Source organism: Ambystoma mexicanum, chromosome 11 (assembly GCF_040938575.1).
Source record: "Ambystoma mexicanum isolate Mex_15411 chromosome 11, UKY_AmexF1_1, whole genome shotgun sequence".
In the NCBI taxonomy this organism is placed as follows: domain Eukaryota; kingdom Metazoa; phylum Chordata; class Amphibia; order Caudata; family Ambystomatidae; genus Ambystoma; species Ambystoma mexicanum.
In genome coordinates, this window is record NC_090934.1 from 384,928,772 (window position 1) to 384,946,995 (window position 18,224).

The window sequence follows — 18,224 nt, forward strand, 5'->3', positions numbered from 1 at the left end:
TGAGGGTTTTGATGTCTGGATGGAGAACCTGACATCCCTTCTGTGAGAGTAGGTTCTCTCTGAGTGGAAGTCGAATTGGAGGGCAGATGGACAAGTCTAGAAGGTCCGGGTACCACGTTCTCCTGGCCCGATCCGGGGCAATTAGGATCATGGTTTTCCGGAATCTTCTCAACCTCCTGATCATTTGAGGAATGACAGGGACCGCTGGGAACACGTACAGAAGCGGAAACTCCCAGCCCACTATGAACGCGTCTCCCAGAGCTCCTCTCGGGGGAAATTCCCTTGAGCAGAACAGATCGCACTTCCTGTTGACACTGGTGGCGAACAGATCCACCTGAGGGGTTCCCCAAAGGGCGAAGATCTCTTGAAGGACTTCCTGAGCTAGTTCCCACTCGTGGGAGACTGTGCTCTGCCTGCTCAGAGCGTCCGCTGTCAAGTTCTTCTCTCTGGCTAGGTGAACTGCCAATAGAGAGATTCTTTCTTGGATTGCCCAAAACCAGAGCTGCATCGCCTCTCTGCACAGGGGTAGTGATCCTACGCCTCCTCTTTTGTTGAGGTAATGCATGGCCACTGTGTTGTCCGTCATTATCAGGACATTCTTCCCTTGTACAGCTGGCAGGAACGCCTTCAGCGCAAGTCTGATGGCCCTCAGCTCTAACAGGTTGATATGTAGTCTGGACTCCGATGGAGACCAACAACCGCTGATGGTCAAGTCATTGGCATGGGCTCCCCACCCCGTGAGTGAGGCATCCCTGACTACTGTTATCTCCGGCCAGGGTTGCCAAAACTGTTCTCCTTTCAGAATGTTCTCCTGACAGGCCCACCACTGAAGGTCTCGAGCCACCCTGTCGGGAACCTGAAGAAGATCTGTCATTCTTCCTGAGAATTGTGACCACTGAGTCCTCAGTGCCCACTGGAGGGATCTCATTCTCAGGTGAGCCTCTGGCACTAGGAAAATGCAGGATGCCATGAGGCCTAGCAACCTTAAAAAGTTGAAGGCTGGGAGACGTTGGACATTTTGGAACTTGGTAACCATCTGTAGAATATCTTGAGCCCTCACCTCTGGTGGCGAGGCTTTTCCCAGGGAAGTGTCCAGGATCGCTCCGATGAACTGGAGTCTCTGCGATGGTATCATTTGTGACTTCTTAAATTGAGGGAGAAGCCCAGTCTGTGAAGGGAGTGGCAAACATGATTTAGCTGGATCTGAGCTTGTTCCGAAGATACAGCCCTGATCAACCAATCGTCCATGTAGGGGTAGACGTGTATCCCTTCCCTCCTTAGACTTGCCACCACTATCGACATTAACTTGGTGAAGACCCTCGGGGCGGAGGTCAGCCCAAATGGCAGCACTCTAAATTGATAATGAAAGTTGCCAATTGCGAACCTCAGATATTTCCTGTGTTTGAGATGGATAGGCACATGGAAATAAGCGTCCTGAAGGTCGAGATACCAACCAGTCCTGGAACTGAAGGGCCTGAAGGATCTGAGAAAGGAGTTACCATCTTGAATTTGTCTTTCCTGAGGAATTTGTTCAATTCTCGCAAGTCCAAGATGGGTCTCAGTCCTCCGTCTTTCTTTGGAATGAGAAAGTAAGGGGAGTACCAGCCCTTGTTCCTCTCCGCTACAGGTACCGGTTCTATGGCACCTTTCTCTAGCAGGTCCGAAATTTCCTGCAAGAGGAGCGGATCTGGAGCTTTCTGAGAGCTGATCCCCGGTGGATGACTCTGAGGTATGCGTAGGAGAGGCAGGCAGTAACCTTGGGCAACTGTTTCCAATGCCCAAGCATCTGACGTGATAGCCTGCCATTCCGCCAGATCTTGAGTTAACCTGACTCCTACAGGTGTCCTGTGAGGGAAGTCCTCAGAGTGGTTTTGGGGCGGCTGATGCAGATGCCGATGGTAAAGAGGCACCTGCTGTTGCTGCGGCTTTTGAATATCTACCCCGTCCACCTCGGGTAGTTCTTCTTTGTCCCCTTTGAGCCGGTCGTCCTCTACCTCTTCCGAATGCAGAGTAGAAGCGAAAGGACATGCCCCTCGCAGAGGTTCCTGTGGGACGAAAAGGTGTCTGACGGCTTGCAGCGCCGAGGGATTTTGCTGCTGCTTTTGATCTTTGCAGTTTTCCTAAACTGTCATCCGCCTTTTTCCCAAACAAAGAAGAGCCATCGAATGGCATGTTCAAGAGCCTGGCTTGCACATCTGGGGCAAAACCAGACTTTCTCAACCAAGCGAATCTCCTGGTTGTTGTACTTGCCGCCATTGCTCTGCTGATACTGTCAGCCGAATCAATGCCCGTCTGGAGGGATTCGCACATAGCGTCTTTACCGTCCTGTATGATATTTAGGAACGCCTCCCTTTCTTCTCCCTCCGGGATGCAGTCAGCCGCTGTAGAAGCACACTCCCAAAGTGTATGGCTGAATCTAGCAAGGGTGCAAGTAGCATTAACAGATTTTAACGCCATGCTACATGCAGAAAAAACTTTCTTTGCCATTGCATCATATTTCTTATCGTCCCTGTCCTGTGGGACGGTAGGGTAAGCAGTCTTGAGGTCAGTAGAAGATGCTGCCTGTACCACCAGACTTTCTGGGGATGGGTATTTTGACAAAAACTCCAGGTCTGCAGAAGATACCCTGTATTTAGTAGACAGTTTTTTATTTACTGCCGGGACAACATCTGGGGTTTCCCAGTTAGTCATGATTTTCCTCTGAAGAGCTTTATGAAAGGGCACTACAGGATCCTCCTGTGGACCTTTGTCAAGAATATCCGTGAGGTCATCTTGTTGGAAAGCCTGTGAAGGTGTTGACCACCCCATACATTCTGTGATTCTGGCCATTAAGGCTCTATAGGGGGTTTCAGCATGCTCCCCCGGGTCTGGCCTAGCGAACTCCACCTCAGGGGAAGTGTCTAACCCACTTGCCTCATGTAAGGAATCATGGAGATCCTTTAACCTGCGTTCTCCTGAGGATAACTCCTCTTGAACTGGGGTTGCAAGTCCCTGCAACTCAAATGTGTCTTCCTGTTCAGATAGTTCTCCCTCTTCCATAATTGAGGACATAGTTTTCTATTGTTCTGAACTCACAAAGGGTGTAAAACCCATCTCCAATGCAGAGGGTGCCAAACTTGTCATAATCGGGCTCGAAAACGTCGATGTCGTCGACGCCGAAGGCTTCGGGCGTGGCGTCGAAAACAAAGGCGGAGGCCTCAAGGTCCTCGATAGGATTGGGATTCTGCTCGAGGAAGTCGACAATCTCGACGCCATCGTCATCGAGGACCTGGGGATTGCCACTGGGTGCGTCGTAACCGTGACTTTCCTTGGCGTCGATGCCGGTGTCTAAAATGGCGTCGAGTTGACAGACCCGTGTGTCGAAGGTCCCTTCGACAACGGCGTCGAAGACACCGACCTCGGCGTCGACGGAACCTTCGTCGATGGCGTCGTCTGAACCTTCGAAGAAGGTTTTGAGGTCATAGCTTTACTCGAGGGTTTGTGACGCGCTCGAGAAGCTTCCTTCGCCGGGTACTGCGACTCGCGGCGTTTTTGACCTTTGGGTCTTTCGACCAGAGCATCGCTCTCGGCAGTCTTCGAGGGGGTTGAGGCTGCTTTCTCGAAGACGCTCATCATATTTTTGCGGAATTCCTCCCATTCAGCCCAGGAACTATGTTTCGTGGGGCAAGGGATTCTCTTAGGAGAAACAGAGAAAGAGGAGGACGGAGAAGGGGATCTTCGACGTCTCCTCTTTGAGTGCTTCGATCTCGAGGAGTGATGGGACCCACTCCGAGACCTGGAGCGCGAATGGCGACGAGGAGACGAATGTCTCGACTTCGTCGAGGAAGAAGAAGCTTTTGAAGTCTTACCTTTCTCCAGCTTCCCCCCTACGCTCCTTCAGGGCCTTAGCTGTCATGGACATACAGTCCTCGCACTCCGAACAATGGTGTTCAGCTCCAAAACACCACAGACAAACTCTGTGAGGGTCAGTCAGCGACATCTTTTTCACACCATCTCGGTATTTTTTGAAGCCGGACCGAGGGGTCGTCGGTTCAGATGAGGAAGCCATCGAGTACGGATCGAATATCTCGAGGTAAATAGGATAAATTGTATACGAAACTGAGCAACAGTATTCCGAGGCACTGAGTAAGCGCGGAAAAACGGAACTGAGCAACGGACGCTGCGCGCAGCCTTTATAGGCAGGATGACGTCGATGTCAATATGGCGGCTGTCGAGGGACATCGACTCAGCGGACGTCGACGCGCAGCGCCCTCTAGAGGAAAAATTTTCCGAGGCCAGCAAAGCTGGAAGGAGATATCTAAGATAAGGAATACGTCGGAGGACACAATCCCTTAGAAATATATCTATATATATATATATATATATATAGAAAAAGGACTGGAAACCAATCCGGGATACATCGGCACTCCGGCTATGATGAAAGTGAAAGGCTGGATGTCTTCAATAAATCCACACACAGGCTTATGTACCGTGCAGTCAAAGTGTCCTTTATTGTTTAAACTACATGGACAAAGGAGGCAGCAACGGTCTTAGGTGCAAGAAAGGAACAACGCGTTTCACCCTACTCGGGCTTCGTCTGGTATGTGACATAGAGAGAAGACTGTAGTATTATAGAGACAAGTATATGAGTCCTTTTTCAATATTTTGCACTAAAGTAAGGTAACAAGTGGTAGACAAGAATGCAGCCATGTTGGAACCTGCATGACAACACATATCAGTGCATTTATGAGAGACACTGTGTTTTTGTAAACAGTGTAGCGGTTCGAAACATGTTTGTTTGATCAAACCAAATATCCCATGTGGGTAAGGGGTGGACAGAAAGCCTGAAATTACTGATATTGAATCATGTAATTTCATCTTAGTGTTTGCTAATGTCAATGAGATTAGGTAAAACGATCGTACACCGTATTCTATTGTACTGGGATTGTTTAGTTTAGCCCAAAACTGATAGTGAGAATTGCCAATCGCAAACCTCAGGTACTCTGTGCTTGAGATGGATTGGCACATGAAAGTAAGCATCCTGAAGGTCCAATGATACCAACCAGTCCTAAAGTTGGAGAGCCTGAAAGATCTGAGAAAGTGTGACCATCTTGAATTTGTCCTTCCTTAGGAACTTGTTCAGGTTTCTCAAGTCCAAAATGGGTCTCAGTCCTCAGTCTTTCTTTGGAATAAGGAAGTATGGGGAATACCAACCCTTGTTCCTCTCCGCTACAGGTACATGTTCTGTTGCACCTTTCTATAGCAGGGTGCAAACTTCCTGCAACAGGAGCGGATCCGGATGCTTGGCAGAGTTGTATTCCGGAGGATGATTCCGAGGTTTCTTTAGAAAAGGAAGGCAGTAACCTTGGGATACTGTTTCCAGTGCCCAAGCATCTGAAGTAATGCCCCGCCATGCTTTCAGATGCTGTGAGATCCTGCCTCCCACCGGGGTCTTGTGGGTCAAAACCTCAGTGGTTTTGAGGCAGCTGCAGCAGCAGCTGATGGTACAGATGCCGTTGCTGGGGCTGATCTAGCACCTTTTCCTCTTCCCCGAGGAAATTTTCTTTGACCTCTTTGATTGACCTGCCCTCTTGCTCTTCCAATTGAGGAATGATAGCGAAAAGGACAACCCCTCCAGGAAGATGAGCCTGTGTATGGGGCATTACTGAGGTTGTTTTATAGCGGCACTTAGAGATTTTGCTGCCGCTTTGGAGGTCTGTAGCTCCTCCAAACTTTCATCTGTCTTGCTACCAACCAACCTCGAGCCATCAAAGGGCATATTAAGAAGTCTGGATTGTACATCAGGAGCAAACCCAGATTTTCTTAACCACGCAAATCTGCGTAGCACTGTGCTAGTTGCCATGGACCTGCTGATGCTGTCAGCTGTGTCCAGTCCTGATTGAAGGCATTCTCCCGAAGCCTCCTTTCCATCCCTTATAATAGCTAAAAAGCCATCACATTTTTCGCCTTCTGGGATGTGTTCTGCTGCCGCCGACATACAGTCCCACATGGTATATGTGAACCTTGCTAAGGTACAGGTTACATTAGTAGACTTCAAAGCCATACTACCAGATGTAAAGATTTTCCTGGACCATGCATCCACCTTTTTATCGTCCCTATCTGGAGGGATTGTAGGGTATGCCGCATTCTTTGTGGAAGTGGCTGCCTGTACTACTAAGCTTTCCGGAGATGGATGTTTGCTGAGATATTCCGGATCAGATGTACAAGGTCTATATTTTGACACACTTTCTATTCACTGCACCTATGGCTTCAGAATGTTCCCATGCAGAACTAACCCTTCTTTGCAATGCAATGTGAAAGGGTAAAATTGGATCTTGTTGGGGGTGTTCCAGATAATATATCTGTCATGTCATCATCATCATGACTGACTGGTGAACTCCAACCCCATCCCATAAATTCTGTAACCCTGCTCATGAGTCTTCTGTAACTCATATCCACCTGTTCTGATGGGTCTGGTTTGTCAAATTCATACTCTGGAGAAGTATCCAAGCCACTTGCTGTTTGCAAACATTCTTGCAAATCTTTAATTTTTGATTGAGGATCAATTAATTCCTCTGGAACAGATCTTGTGCCATATTTAACACCAGCAGAGGTTACTTCCTCTTGTTCTGATGATTCTCCTTCATAGATGGATGACATGGTCCTGAAAAACTCATGTCGATTTTCAGGATGAAAAATCTTTTCAGGTACTACTGTTCTTTCCTTTATTAAAGGTGTGGGCGTCGACAAAAGAGTCGAAGGCGCCGAAGTTTTAATTATCTCTTTCAATATTGTCGAAGGAACCTTCGACGACCGCTAAGTAATCGTCGAGGAAGTAGTGGAAATTGTCGAAGGAACCATTGTGGTCTTCGAGTGCAAGCTCGATGTAGCTTCCTACGAGTGAATTGTCGACTCGAAGAGTTTCGAAGTCTTCGACGGCGTCGATGGCGTATGATCTTTCGACACCATTTTGTTTCCCTCTGCCTTCGATTTATGCACCGAAGGATCTGTCTTACAAGGTGATCGAGAAGAATCTCTCGACGTTCAACGTCTTTTTATGAGCCTTTCTTGTTTTGGACCTTCCTCTGTCACCTTTTTTGTGAGCAGGAGCATGGTCTTCTTTAGCTATTTTGAGGGGGTCTGGGCCGCGTTCTCAAAATTTTTTAACATGGATACTCAAAAGGCTTCCCATTTCCTTGGAGAGTCATGCTTGGATGGGCATGCGATAACCTCTTCCGAAGATGTCAAAGAGGATGAGGGAGATCGATGCTGTCTTTTCTTAGAAGACGAAGAAGATTTCCTCGATCTACTTCTCGAATGTTTTTTACGATGAGTTTTCGAAGACTCGTCCGAGTCTTTCCTTTTTAAAGTGGACTTCGAAATACCCTCCCCCATCGCCAGTTTACTTCTACGCTCTTTTAGAGCTTTGTGGGTCATCGACTGGCACGAACCACAGTCTTCCGTACGATGGTCGTGGCCGAGGGACCGTAGACAGTTCTTATGTGGATCTGTCAGACATTTTCTTTCCACATTTTAGGCATTTTTTAAAGCCTGTCTTAGGCGTGGAAGGGTTCGAAGACGACATCGCTTTTTCTTCACGAAGTACTGAAGCGCCGTTTTACTCGATCCAAAGCGAAGCTAACGGAAAAACAGAACTGAAGCCAACGGGCATGCTTGAGGCTCTTATACGAAGGATGTTGTTGATGCTCGACGGATGGTGCTGAGGGACATCGACGCCGCAGCCTCGAGTCGCGCGCCCTCTGCTGGAGAAAGAGAAAAACATTTCCGAGGTGAAACCTACAGGTAAGGATATATCTAAGATGAGGAATACGTGGGAGGACACAATCCATTCGAAGAGTGATGTTAGACTTACTGTTGATGTTTTTTTAAAATATATTTATTAGGTTTTAGACAACATTAACTGCAAAAGAACAACAATATCACTGCATTTCATGCGATTGCATTTGTAACGTCCCTCGAGTGTGTCGTCCGCATACATCGACACCAGGTGTGTCACCCCATAAATCACTATGTCCCCATCTCCATACTCCTGGCGCAAATATGCCGCTACAGGTTCGATTGCTAAAATGTACAGCAGGGGGGAGAGTGGACAGCCCTGCCGTGTGCCCCTGTGGAGGTGCCATTTGTCGGAGAATATATTGTTTGTTTGCACTCTGGCCGTGGGATCTGTGTATAGGAGTTTGGTCCACTTGAGGAAGGCCGGGCATATCCCCATTTTTGTCATGATAGCATATAGCCATTCCCACCTGACCGAGTCGAAAGCCTTAGTGGCATCTATAGACGCCACTGTGCATTTCTCGGGTCTGCTATTGGTGTTATAAATAACATGGTGTAATCTACGTAAGTTCTCAGTGATGGATCGCCCAGGCACATAGCCTGTCTGGTCCTGATGGAGCAGGAGTGGGACTACCCTACGTAGTCTCCTTGCCAGTTATGCCGTTAGGATCTTGTTATCTGAGTTCAACATGGACAGGGGCCTGTATGAGCCACACTCTTCTCCATCCTTGCCTGGTTTCAATAGGGGGATAATTATGGCCTCTTTCATGGTGTCTGGGAGGGTACCCACTCCGTACGCTTCATTGAACACTCGGGCAAGAAGAGGTGTCAGAACGTCCTTGTACGCTTTATAAAACTCCCCCGGGAGCCCGTCAGTTCCTGGGGCTTTCCCGGATGGTAAGGACCTAATGGTGACCATCACCTCCTCCGGGGTAATTGGTTTGTCCAAGGCTTCAGCCAGCTGTGCGTCCAATTTGGATAGTTTGATGATGTCTAAGACATCGTCAATTTCAGTGGATGTGGGAGATTGGGTGCTGGCATAAAGTTCTTTTTAAAACCCGGCGAACACCGAGTTTATACCTAGCTGTGTGTGTACTGCAGTGCCGTCCGGCCCGCGGACATGGCAGATTGGAGTCCTGGGGATTTCCCATTTGTAGAGCCAAGCTAATAGTTTTCCTGGTTTATCTCCTAGGGCATGGGTTCTCTCGATGTGTTTAGTATAGCTGAGCTTCCCCAGCTTATCCCAGTGGTCTAAGCTCGACCATCTTTTGTATGTGTTCTGACTCTAAGGTGGCCCTCGCTTCCAATTCGGCCAACTCCTTTTCAGTGTTTGCGAGTGAGGTTACTATGGATCTCTGGGTTCCTCCTATGGCTGCTAGCATTTCGCCCCTCATGACAACTTTGAACGCCTCCCATACTGTGCCTATGTGCTGCACGCCATTTTCATTTACCTGCCAGAAATCGAGTGTGCTGCTCCTAATCTGTTCACTAAAGGCTGTATCCAGCAATGCTTCACTTCTTAGCCTCCACGTAGGCACTGGGGGTCTGGGTCGGATAATACTCTGGCTAGGTAATGTGCATCCTCGAACAGCGCTAGCCGCTCCTCACTCACTAATATGTAGTCCAACCTAGTATAGACAGCGTGGGGGGAGGAGTAGAAGGAGTACTCCTGTTTTTCAGGGTGTTGTTTGCGCCAAAGGTCTGCAAACCCTAGTTGTTGCATCAGGGTATGTAATATTTTTGCAGGCGGGGATGGGCGGGTGTGTTTATTGTCCGATCTATCTATGCGGGGATCCAGGGTGCAATTGTGCTCCCCTCCCCAGATAAGGGTGCAATCTCTGTAAGGGCTGAGCCGTCTGTGTAGTGAGTGGAAGAAGGTCATGGTGTCGCGATTGGGAGCGTAAGTGTTGATTAAGCATACCTCCCTGCCTTCGATGGTACCGTGAACCAGGGCCATCCTGTCTTCATCGTCTGTTTTTGTGTTTATTAGTTTAAAGGGGATGGTGGGAGCAATCCAGATCAGGTCCCCTCTGGCGTAAGTGGAATAGGTGGAGCCGATCAGAGTCCCTCTCCAGGACTTGGCTAGTGTTTCTAGCTTACGCGCGTCCAGATGTGTCTCTTGTATCAAGGCGATTCCGACCTTGCTCCTTTTGACTAGGGCGTGGATGCGGCGTTGTTTGACAAAGCTGTTCATTCCCCTGACGTTCCATGACATAATTCTGACCTTGTCAGCCATGGGTTTTGAGTGTCCAAGTAAACGCAAGGGCGACACCTCCAGGGGCATTTCTTCTGGCTTTGGCGATTCTCAACGTTCTAAGTGGTCTTGTCTGTACCCAGAAAAATTCCCCAACTAGAACCCCAACTCCCATGTTCCCTCCCTCATTCAACTTTATAGTCCCCTCTAACCAAAACTGTCCAGTGGGGTTTCCCCTGGTATGACTGCCCCATTTCCGCTCCATTCGATCAAGTAGTGATCTCGTGGCGCCCTACGGGCAGGTTTAACAAACCCAAAAAAAAATAAAAAATGAGAACTACTGGGGGCGGAAGAGTTCCGCTGCGGGTGTTCACTCGTTAGGAGCAGTCCTATCTCGGCTCCTGAGGATGATCAATCTTGCTGCACACAAATGATTCTGCCTGTTTGTGTGTTCCGCGCCAGATGTTGGCCTTTTGAGTGGTCGCTCTAGGTGAGGCTCAGCGCGGCTTGCGCCCAGTTTTCTCGAGATCTGGAATCTGTTCCCCATCCATCCAGTCTTTGGCCTCCGTCAGTGTGTCAAACAAAAGCGTTTTGTTGTTGCGTAGCACCTTCAAACGCGCAGGGTATAGAAGCATGTAGCACAGGCCTACTTTCTTCAATCTTGCTTTCGAGTAGATGAATTGTGCTCTTTTCATTTGGACCTGGAAAGTGTAGTCAGGATAGATGGCAATGTTCGCAGAATCTCTTTGGATCTGGCCTCCTGATCTTGAAAAGGCCAAAATTATCTCCCTGTCTTTGTAGTTGAGCACTTTTGTCATTACCTGCCTGGGCGGAGCCCCTGGGGGAGGCTTCTTTGTGAGGGATCGGTAGGCTCTCTCAATGGTGAAGCCTTGTGAGAGTTTCTCCGCACCAATTTCTTGTATAAGGAGGTTCTCCACATAGTTTGTGAGGTCAGTTCTCTCGATACCCTCCAGCAGGCCTAGAATTCTAATTTTGTTCCAGCGTGCTCGCCCTTCAGCTTCTTCAGCTCTTTCTTCTAGGTGTTTCTTTTGCACCAGTTCATCAACATCCTTTAGGAGTTGCGTTTTGGTCTCAGTGTTTTCCCGTACCTGGGTTTCGAGCACTTCAGTCCTGCCAGCAATGTTGCGAATGTCCTGTCGGAGTAGAACCAAGTCTATGGCCACTGCATCTATTTTGCTCTCCATCGTCATTTGGAGCGCTTGTATGGCTTCTAGGATCTGCGAGTTGCCCGGTTCTGCCACCTTTGCAGGAGGCTCCGGGAGCGCTGTTGTAGCTCACCTGGGGCAGGTGTTGGGCTTTGTGGATCCTCCGGCTGCATAAGTCTCCATAGTGGTCTGCTTCTGTTTGGCCCTCGCCCCCTTTGAGGACATTCCACCTCGTGGCAAGGGGTACTTCAGTTCTTTGTGGGGGCGAAGCGTGACCCCCAGGCAGTGTGTGGCCCTGTGACTGCATAGTAATTCATGGTTGTTGCGAGTGCTGAGCGGAGGAGCCCTCTGAAGTAGCTTAATATGTTCATACAGGGGTAAAGTGGAGCGGTTTTGTGGACCCGCGGTGGCCGCTCAGGCTGCCATGCTCCACTTGTACAGAAAGCTCAGTTTTCCCTTATCGTATGATGGGTAGCAGAGTTCCTGTGGCACAGGCAGCTGCTCTGCTAAGGCTTTGTCCTTCCCTACGTGTTAGGGCCCGCTACTCTCACCAGAATATGAGGGAGCCCCCAGTCCTCTCCAGTGTGGGGCCCTGTTTGCCTGGGCGCCCTGCTCGCCCTGGGGTGCGGGGCGGGCTGCACCCTCCTTAAGCAGATGCGGGTTAAAATTGTGCTTTCGCCCACACACTGCGCTCCGGGCGGTCGCCTCCTGGCGGTTTCTGCACTATGAGCACTCCTCCATGGGCCTGTCCCTGACTGGCGCCGAGGCGTCCCTCACCTTTGCGGGGGCTGGGGCAGCTGGGGGGAAGGCAGCCCGGCCCACAGCGCTCACAAGCGTGCAGCTCTGCCAGGTTCGCCCCCGCCCAGCTCCTCACCTTGCGTGGGCACTTCTGTCTGTACCCGTTCTCTGCCCGGCGCCTTCAGTCGGGCGGTGTGCGGGTCTTGTCTCCTTCACTCTCCCATGGCGGACCACGCGCCCTGCCTCAATGCCTCTGCTCCGGGTGAGTCCGCATCTCCTAGGCGCAGCACCTCCACCCACCGACATGACGACCTGCTGCTCGGGGGGGCGGTCTTCATGTGAGGACCCGGGGGCGACAGGCCGCTGGGAACGGCCAGCCTCGCGGGCTGCTTCAGTCTTCTCAGCCCGTACAGTGCGGTCTCCCTCCACCGATCCGCACACGGTCCACGCCCGCAGCTCTGCTGCCGTGCCTCCGGTCTTTGGGGTCTGCTGGCCGCTGGCACGGCGGCACAGGCAGGCGGGTGCAGTGCGGCCGCCTATGCGGTAGGTGCCATTTTCTTCGCAGTACACAGGCCCTTCTCATCAAGGTGCACTCGAGGTGGGGTCCGTTGGTCACCAGACTCAGGCTGAAGTCGCACAACGGCTTCACCGACAGATGCAGCAGCCCGTTAGGGTTACAGGCGGTTGCAAAAACATATTACAGCATATCAATTGGCACATCTAGCAGACCTAGCCGAGAGTGTGTCTGCCCTACATGGCGGTTGGCAACGCCCCCACCTATTGTTGATGGTTCTATGTCATTTCATCGCCCGCAATTTCATCACCTGTCATTTTAATGTGTACATTGTAACGAAAACTCATGTTTTTAGATATTCCCTACCCCGCCCCAAACCCTAATATGCCCTTTCCTACCCCCCGTAAATATACGATGAGCATATTCATTTTAATATACACGTTAAAATGCCAGGGGATGAAATTGCAGGCGATGAAAGGACATTGTACCCTGTTGATGCCCGTCTTCACAGCCATTTCTCTCCAGCAGGGAGAGAGTGTCCTTCCAGTGTAAGCAATGGCTTGATATGTACACTGCAATTTGGGATGCTTTTAATGATTTGTATGTTTAGCCCTCTTCCCAGCCCCTTTTGTGTTTTTCATTCTTTTATTTTTCATTCTGATAGGCCGCCTTTCTGCTTTAGATGTGTTGTAATTGAATTGGCTATTATGGATGGACTACCGTTTATCTTTCTGAAAATCAATAAAATATTTGTTAAAAAAGAAAAATAATACAGAGATGGCAGAAACACCTATTTGATACATAACATCTTGTCATGACGTAAGCAATACGTAATGTCAAGTATTAATGGGACTAGAGATTGGAAGAGAGTAAGAGAAACACAGGCAGATTCGCAAAATGGGGGGACAGAAATAAAGATTGAGAATGAGATACTATGCACCAACATCAAGGTAGAAAAACGGCAAGTGGAACAAAGACAAAGAGAGAGAAAGAGATACAGGAAAGGGTGAAGATAGAGAAAGTTAGTTTGAAAGACAGAGAAAATGACAAAAGAGCAATGAATATACATCTCTAGTATCCATGCAGGAGATTGCCTTACCAATGTGACATATTTCTTCTTTGATGACTTCACAGTCTATGGGCCACCTTGGAGCTTGTGGGGGAGCACTTAATGTGGGTGCAGCAAATAGACCTCGTGGCTCTCGAAGGCGAGGGATGGTTCTTCCCTCCAGGTGGTCAAAAACAATCTGTCTGCTCTTAAAAAGTGAGGTCTCCAAGAGCAAGGAATCTAAGGAGAGAAAAGGGTGAGACATGAAACTTGTACATCTGGGATCTGTACATGTGAACAAATGCAAATAATTCTAGCTGTACAACCTGTGAAGGCATCATGAAGTAGACACAGACAAGAGATGTAAAGTTTTGGCAAAAAACTTTTATGAAATGAAAATAAGGTTGGGAAAAAGGCCTAAATTTGCCCTATTCTAAGGGGAATTTTCCCTACCTAACAAAAACTAAGGAAAGTATGTGGCAGGATGTCCAAATTAAAGGTTCTGTCTGTGTCCAAACCTAACCTGGCCCTCACTTAATAATTGGAAAAATGTGTACGGGTTAAAATATCTAAATAATAAGTGTTCAATAACTGTTCAGAGCTTCTGTTCATTCCCTTCCCCAAGCTTTCAAGTCTCTCACCTTCGTCAAAACACAGTTCTTGGGGATAAGCTCTGGCTCCTCCGATTTGGTTAATTTTCACAAGTTTCACAAAGGTTCATTTCACAGGAGTTACAAAACAAAAGTTCCTTGACTTGCAACACAAAACTTCCTTTATATTCAATGACAGGTTTCTCTGTAGTTATTTGGGTGGCTTTTCAATAGCTATGTGTCTTCAGTCTAGGCACAGTTGTCGGACCACACAGTTCACCTATCACAGGTCATGCAACCAAAACACATTACTTGACTCATCAGTTCCTTGTATACACAGTACCACTGCTTTGCCACATTTCTACCGTTACTTCTTTCATGCATTCATGTGGCTTTTGCCAATGTTAGTTCTCACAACTCAAAGTTTCTTCATAGATTTAGGAAATGCTGTTTTCCAAAAAGTCCCTTTTGCATTTCTCATGGGGTTATAATACTGTTTAATATCTTCCCTTTAATTCGGTATTCCAAAAGTAATCACTTTTATTCAAATCGGTATTCAAAAGTACTGTCTTTCATTCATATCGTTATAAAAAAAAGAAATGTTGAGATCCCAAGATGGCCGCCGCTCCGTGAGGGTGCACACTCCCGAGCTCTGTCCAGGAGGGAGAAAATAAGGAGACATAAGCAGTGTGAAAGAAGCAACACGCCCTCCAAGCCCCCGAGACCCACAGAGACGGAGGAATGAACGGCAGGAGTGAAGGTGAAACGGAATTTGACAGAAACGCGTCCCTGCAGTAATCCTGAGAACGAAGCCCAATCTGGAGCAAAAGCCGAAGCGGGCCCGCTAACAGACCCAAGAGGGGAGACAGGCGGAGGAGATCTACAATAACCCGCCAATGAAGCAGAGGCGGAAACAGATACTTCTGCGCACCGCCGATAACACAATAGACCCGGCCAACTTTACACGCACAGAAGAGCCATAAACAAAGGTGGTGGACCACGACAGTGCAGCGGCGGCTCCGGAGGGAGAGGCGGTCGGGGCACCCCACATGAAACGGCGGGAAGCCAAGAAGTAAACAGAGCAGAGAAACAGCACGACTGTCGGTCCCACAGTGCAAGGAGCAATGGGTAAGCAGCAATGAGTCCTACCACACACCAAGTAAGCTCGGGAAGGAGCGGGGAGCGAGGAAGCGTGAGCTGGAGGAAAGGTACAGCAGAGCAACACCAAGTGGAGAAAAGAGCGTAGGAGCACCAGCGAGTGCCAGGCCTTTCGGACTATTGGAACCACAGAGACACGGTGGGGCACAGATGAAGGCGCACAGACAGAGAAGAAGCCCAACACCGTTAGAACGTGGCAAAGAAAGCACCTGCTCAGAAGTTAACTGCCTTAGAGCTAGCATCGACGAAAGATACGCAAAGGTGAAGCATGACACATGGAGAGAGGAGAAAACAAAGCACGGGACAACAGATATCAACACGCGAGGGAAAAGTGAGACAGCAGACAGACCAGGAGAAGCATACGACAGTAACATACATTAAACAACGAAAAGAGGCCATAATACCACATTGCAAGAGCCTCCAAACCAAATAGGAGGATACAACCCAACACAAAAACAGCACCCAAAATTAGGACTGTGGGGGGCCAAGGAACGACAAACACGCAAGGATAAAAGACAACAGAAGCCAAAGAAAGAAGGACCACACGGGGTACCCCCGTCCCTCCTAACACAACGCGTAAGGGAGAGGGTGAGCAGGTGGCACAAGATACGACGGACTACGGTCTGCTCGGACAACACAAACCACTGAAAACAGAGTGAGCAGCCCGCTCATGCGGAAAGTTGGTCTATCAAGTGTAGAGCAGTCTCCCCAACAAGGCAGCAAGAGCAGTCTTCCCCCCAACCTGGTAGCAACTAGAGGAAGGTGGAACAGAGCCGCTCACGGCCTGAAGGAGCAGGACCCCCCAGGACAAAGGTACATGCCGTGAGGGACATAAACTAAGCACACACAGAAGGAGAGAGTGGGGGAAGATACTGCAGAAAAGGAGAGGGGAGGGGTAGAGGTGGCACCATAAAGGGGACACAAGTAGCTGCAATACAGCGCCTGCCATAGGGGGGAGAGAATGAACCCAAGGAAGTGCACCCCCCCAAGTCAGGAGACAGAGTGACCGGGGCGAAAGGTGGAGTGAGGAGCCGGAAGGGCTACACACAGTGGCAGGCTAGAAACAGGAGAACCTGCAGAGAGAAAGGGGAAATCAAGCACATAGGTGCTTCACAAAGCAAGGGGGAATGCTATTCGGGGAGAGGGAGGCTGAAGAGCCCCCTGCCCCCTGGAAAAGAAGTAACAGAATTACCCACGGAAGAAGCGGCCAAGGAAAAGAAAGACAAGATACTGAGGCCACAAGTCCTAGATGAACCCCGGGTCTGTGCAAGAGGGGTGACTAGTTAGATGGCAGCAGGACTGAAAAGAGGATAAGGATTGGTAGTGGATAGAGAACGCACATATGCGGCAAAACTGGCAAATTACAAGTGCGAGACAATTGAGCAGCGGTCCACCCCCCTCCTGAACACATAGTAGGTGGTGGAACACATGCAAGCTGTTGTTAGTCCCCAGATGCCAGGGACTAAGCCCAGAAGCACACCAGCAAGAGCAAAAGGGTCAACTGCCTACTGCCTGCTGTGCTCTCCGCTTCCATTGCGCATTCCTCTGGTGGAAGCAGGTGAGTTGACCCATCTGTGAGGCTCCTGGGGCTGTCATTTAAATGTTTGCCACTGCATGTGTGCTCCTTGCAGACCCTTTGTTCCCCGGTGCCCCTTCCTCCTTCTCCCTCCTCCCGCCTCCCAGCCCACCCCCTCTGCCCTAATTGGTCCGATCACTTGCATTACCGACCCTCCCTGGGCATTCCTCTGCCCGGCGGCCCCTGCGGCTAAGGGCCCCAAGGCAAAGAGCAGCTCCCACTGAGGGACCTCCAGCTAGTGTCTGCAGGTGTCAGCAGGGGAAGCCAGCGGCCAGCCAGCAGCTACTAAGTAAGGTAGGAGTGGAGCCTTCACTCCACCCTTGATACCGTGCCACTTAGCAAACTCTCAGACTTAGGTGTGTTTTTCTCCTATTTTTAAAATTATATTTGTTGTGGCGAGCTACAAAACGAGTTAGAACGAGGAACGGTACATTGTACAGAAATTATCGATGTGTGTGAAGAAAATCTGGGAACCAGAATAGAACATATCTGGACTCCAACACACGAGCAACAAACAACATTTTTTCCGGAGTGTTTGTCGATTGTTTGGCATCGGTGAAGGTGAAGCTCTGTTGCCTAACCCCTGGAAGAAGGAAGCCACCCTGTTGGAGTCTGTCTTTTGTTTCTGTCTTTTGGAAAACCATAAAGACCATTCATAGACGTGGAGCGTCGCAGAGTGTTTGCCGAGTGTTCGCCTATGTGTGAGCAAATGGACTCTGAAACATCCGGAGACTTGAATTCACAAACCCGGAGTAAGGTACGTGCATTAGATGCCACTGCTGACAAGCAGATTTATGCTTCACCTTTTGTCACATCTGCTTCATCTGCCTCAAAGGCTGCCGCAAAGGCTTCTTTAAAGCAAAGTAAAAAGCCAACTATAAATTTAAATACAAACTTACATACAAATATAGTTGGAGAATTGGACATAATGTCACCAATTGCTGCCAAAAACTGTTCCTCACCTTTGATTGATGTGTGTTTTACCCCAGAGGGGGTCGAGGGCATGTTGTGAGGAGGTCCTCCTCGACTCCTGTGGCTCTCCAGCTCCCGCGGCTGCTCCCGCGGCGTGGCGTATGTGGAGGCGGCCGCGGATAGACTGCTTGGCCAGCTGGTGGTGGAGCGCGCTGGGGATATTGCTGGGGATATTGCGAACGGGGGCGCCGACGTGGTCACTCTGGCTGCACCGTTGCTGGGTGCGCCTGGTGGCTCTCCTCTCGCGGCCCGATGCGGGTGGGATGGAGTGCCCCGCGGGGAGGAGGCGGCGGCCGAGTCCCCATGCTGTGGGCCGGCGAGCGATCGGCTTCCTGGTATGGGCGGGGCTTGTGACGGGAGTGAGTCAGCCCTGCCCTCAGCACACTCCAACGTGGAGACAGAGGGCTGTTTTCTGCTGCCCGGTGCGGCGGCGAGTGGGTGTCCCGCGATGGGCTCGCGAGGAGGGATTGGCGGCTGTAGTGAGGAGAACAC

The 18,224-nt window shown here is 49.7% G+C and overlaps 1 protein-coding gene across 1 annotated transcript in view; it reads right to left on the reverse strand.

Annotated features, from left to right (window-relative positions):
• The window catches only part of AGBL2 (AGBL carboxypeptidase 2), a 2,805,139-nt gene that overhangs the window by 2,516,046 nt on the left and 270,869 nt on the right, over positions 1 to 18,224 (reverse strand). The window contains exon 5 of the mRNA XM_069623090.1: positions 13,488 to 13,676. Coding sequence (XP_069479191.1) covers positions 13,488 to 13,676 — 189 coding nt within the window. The remainder of the gene's footprint in view (positions 1 to 13,487; positions 13,677 to 18,224) is intronic.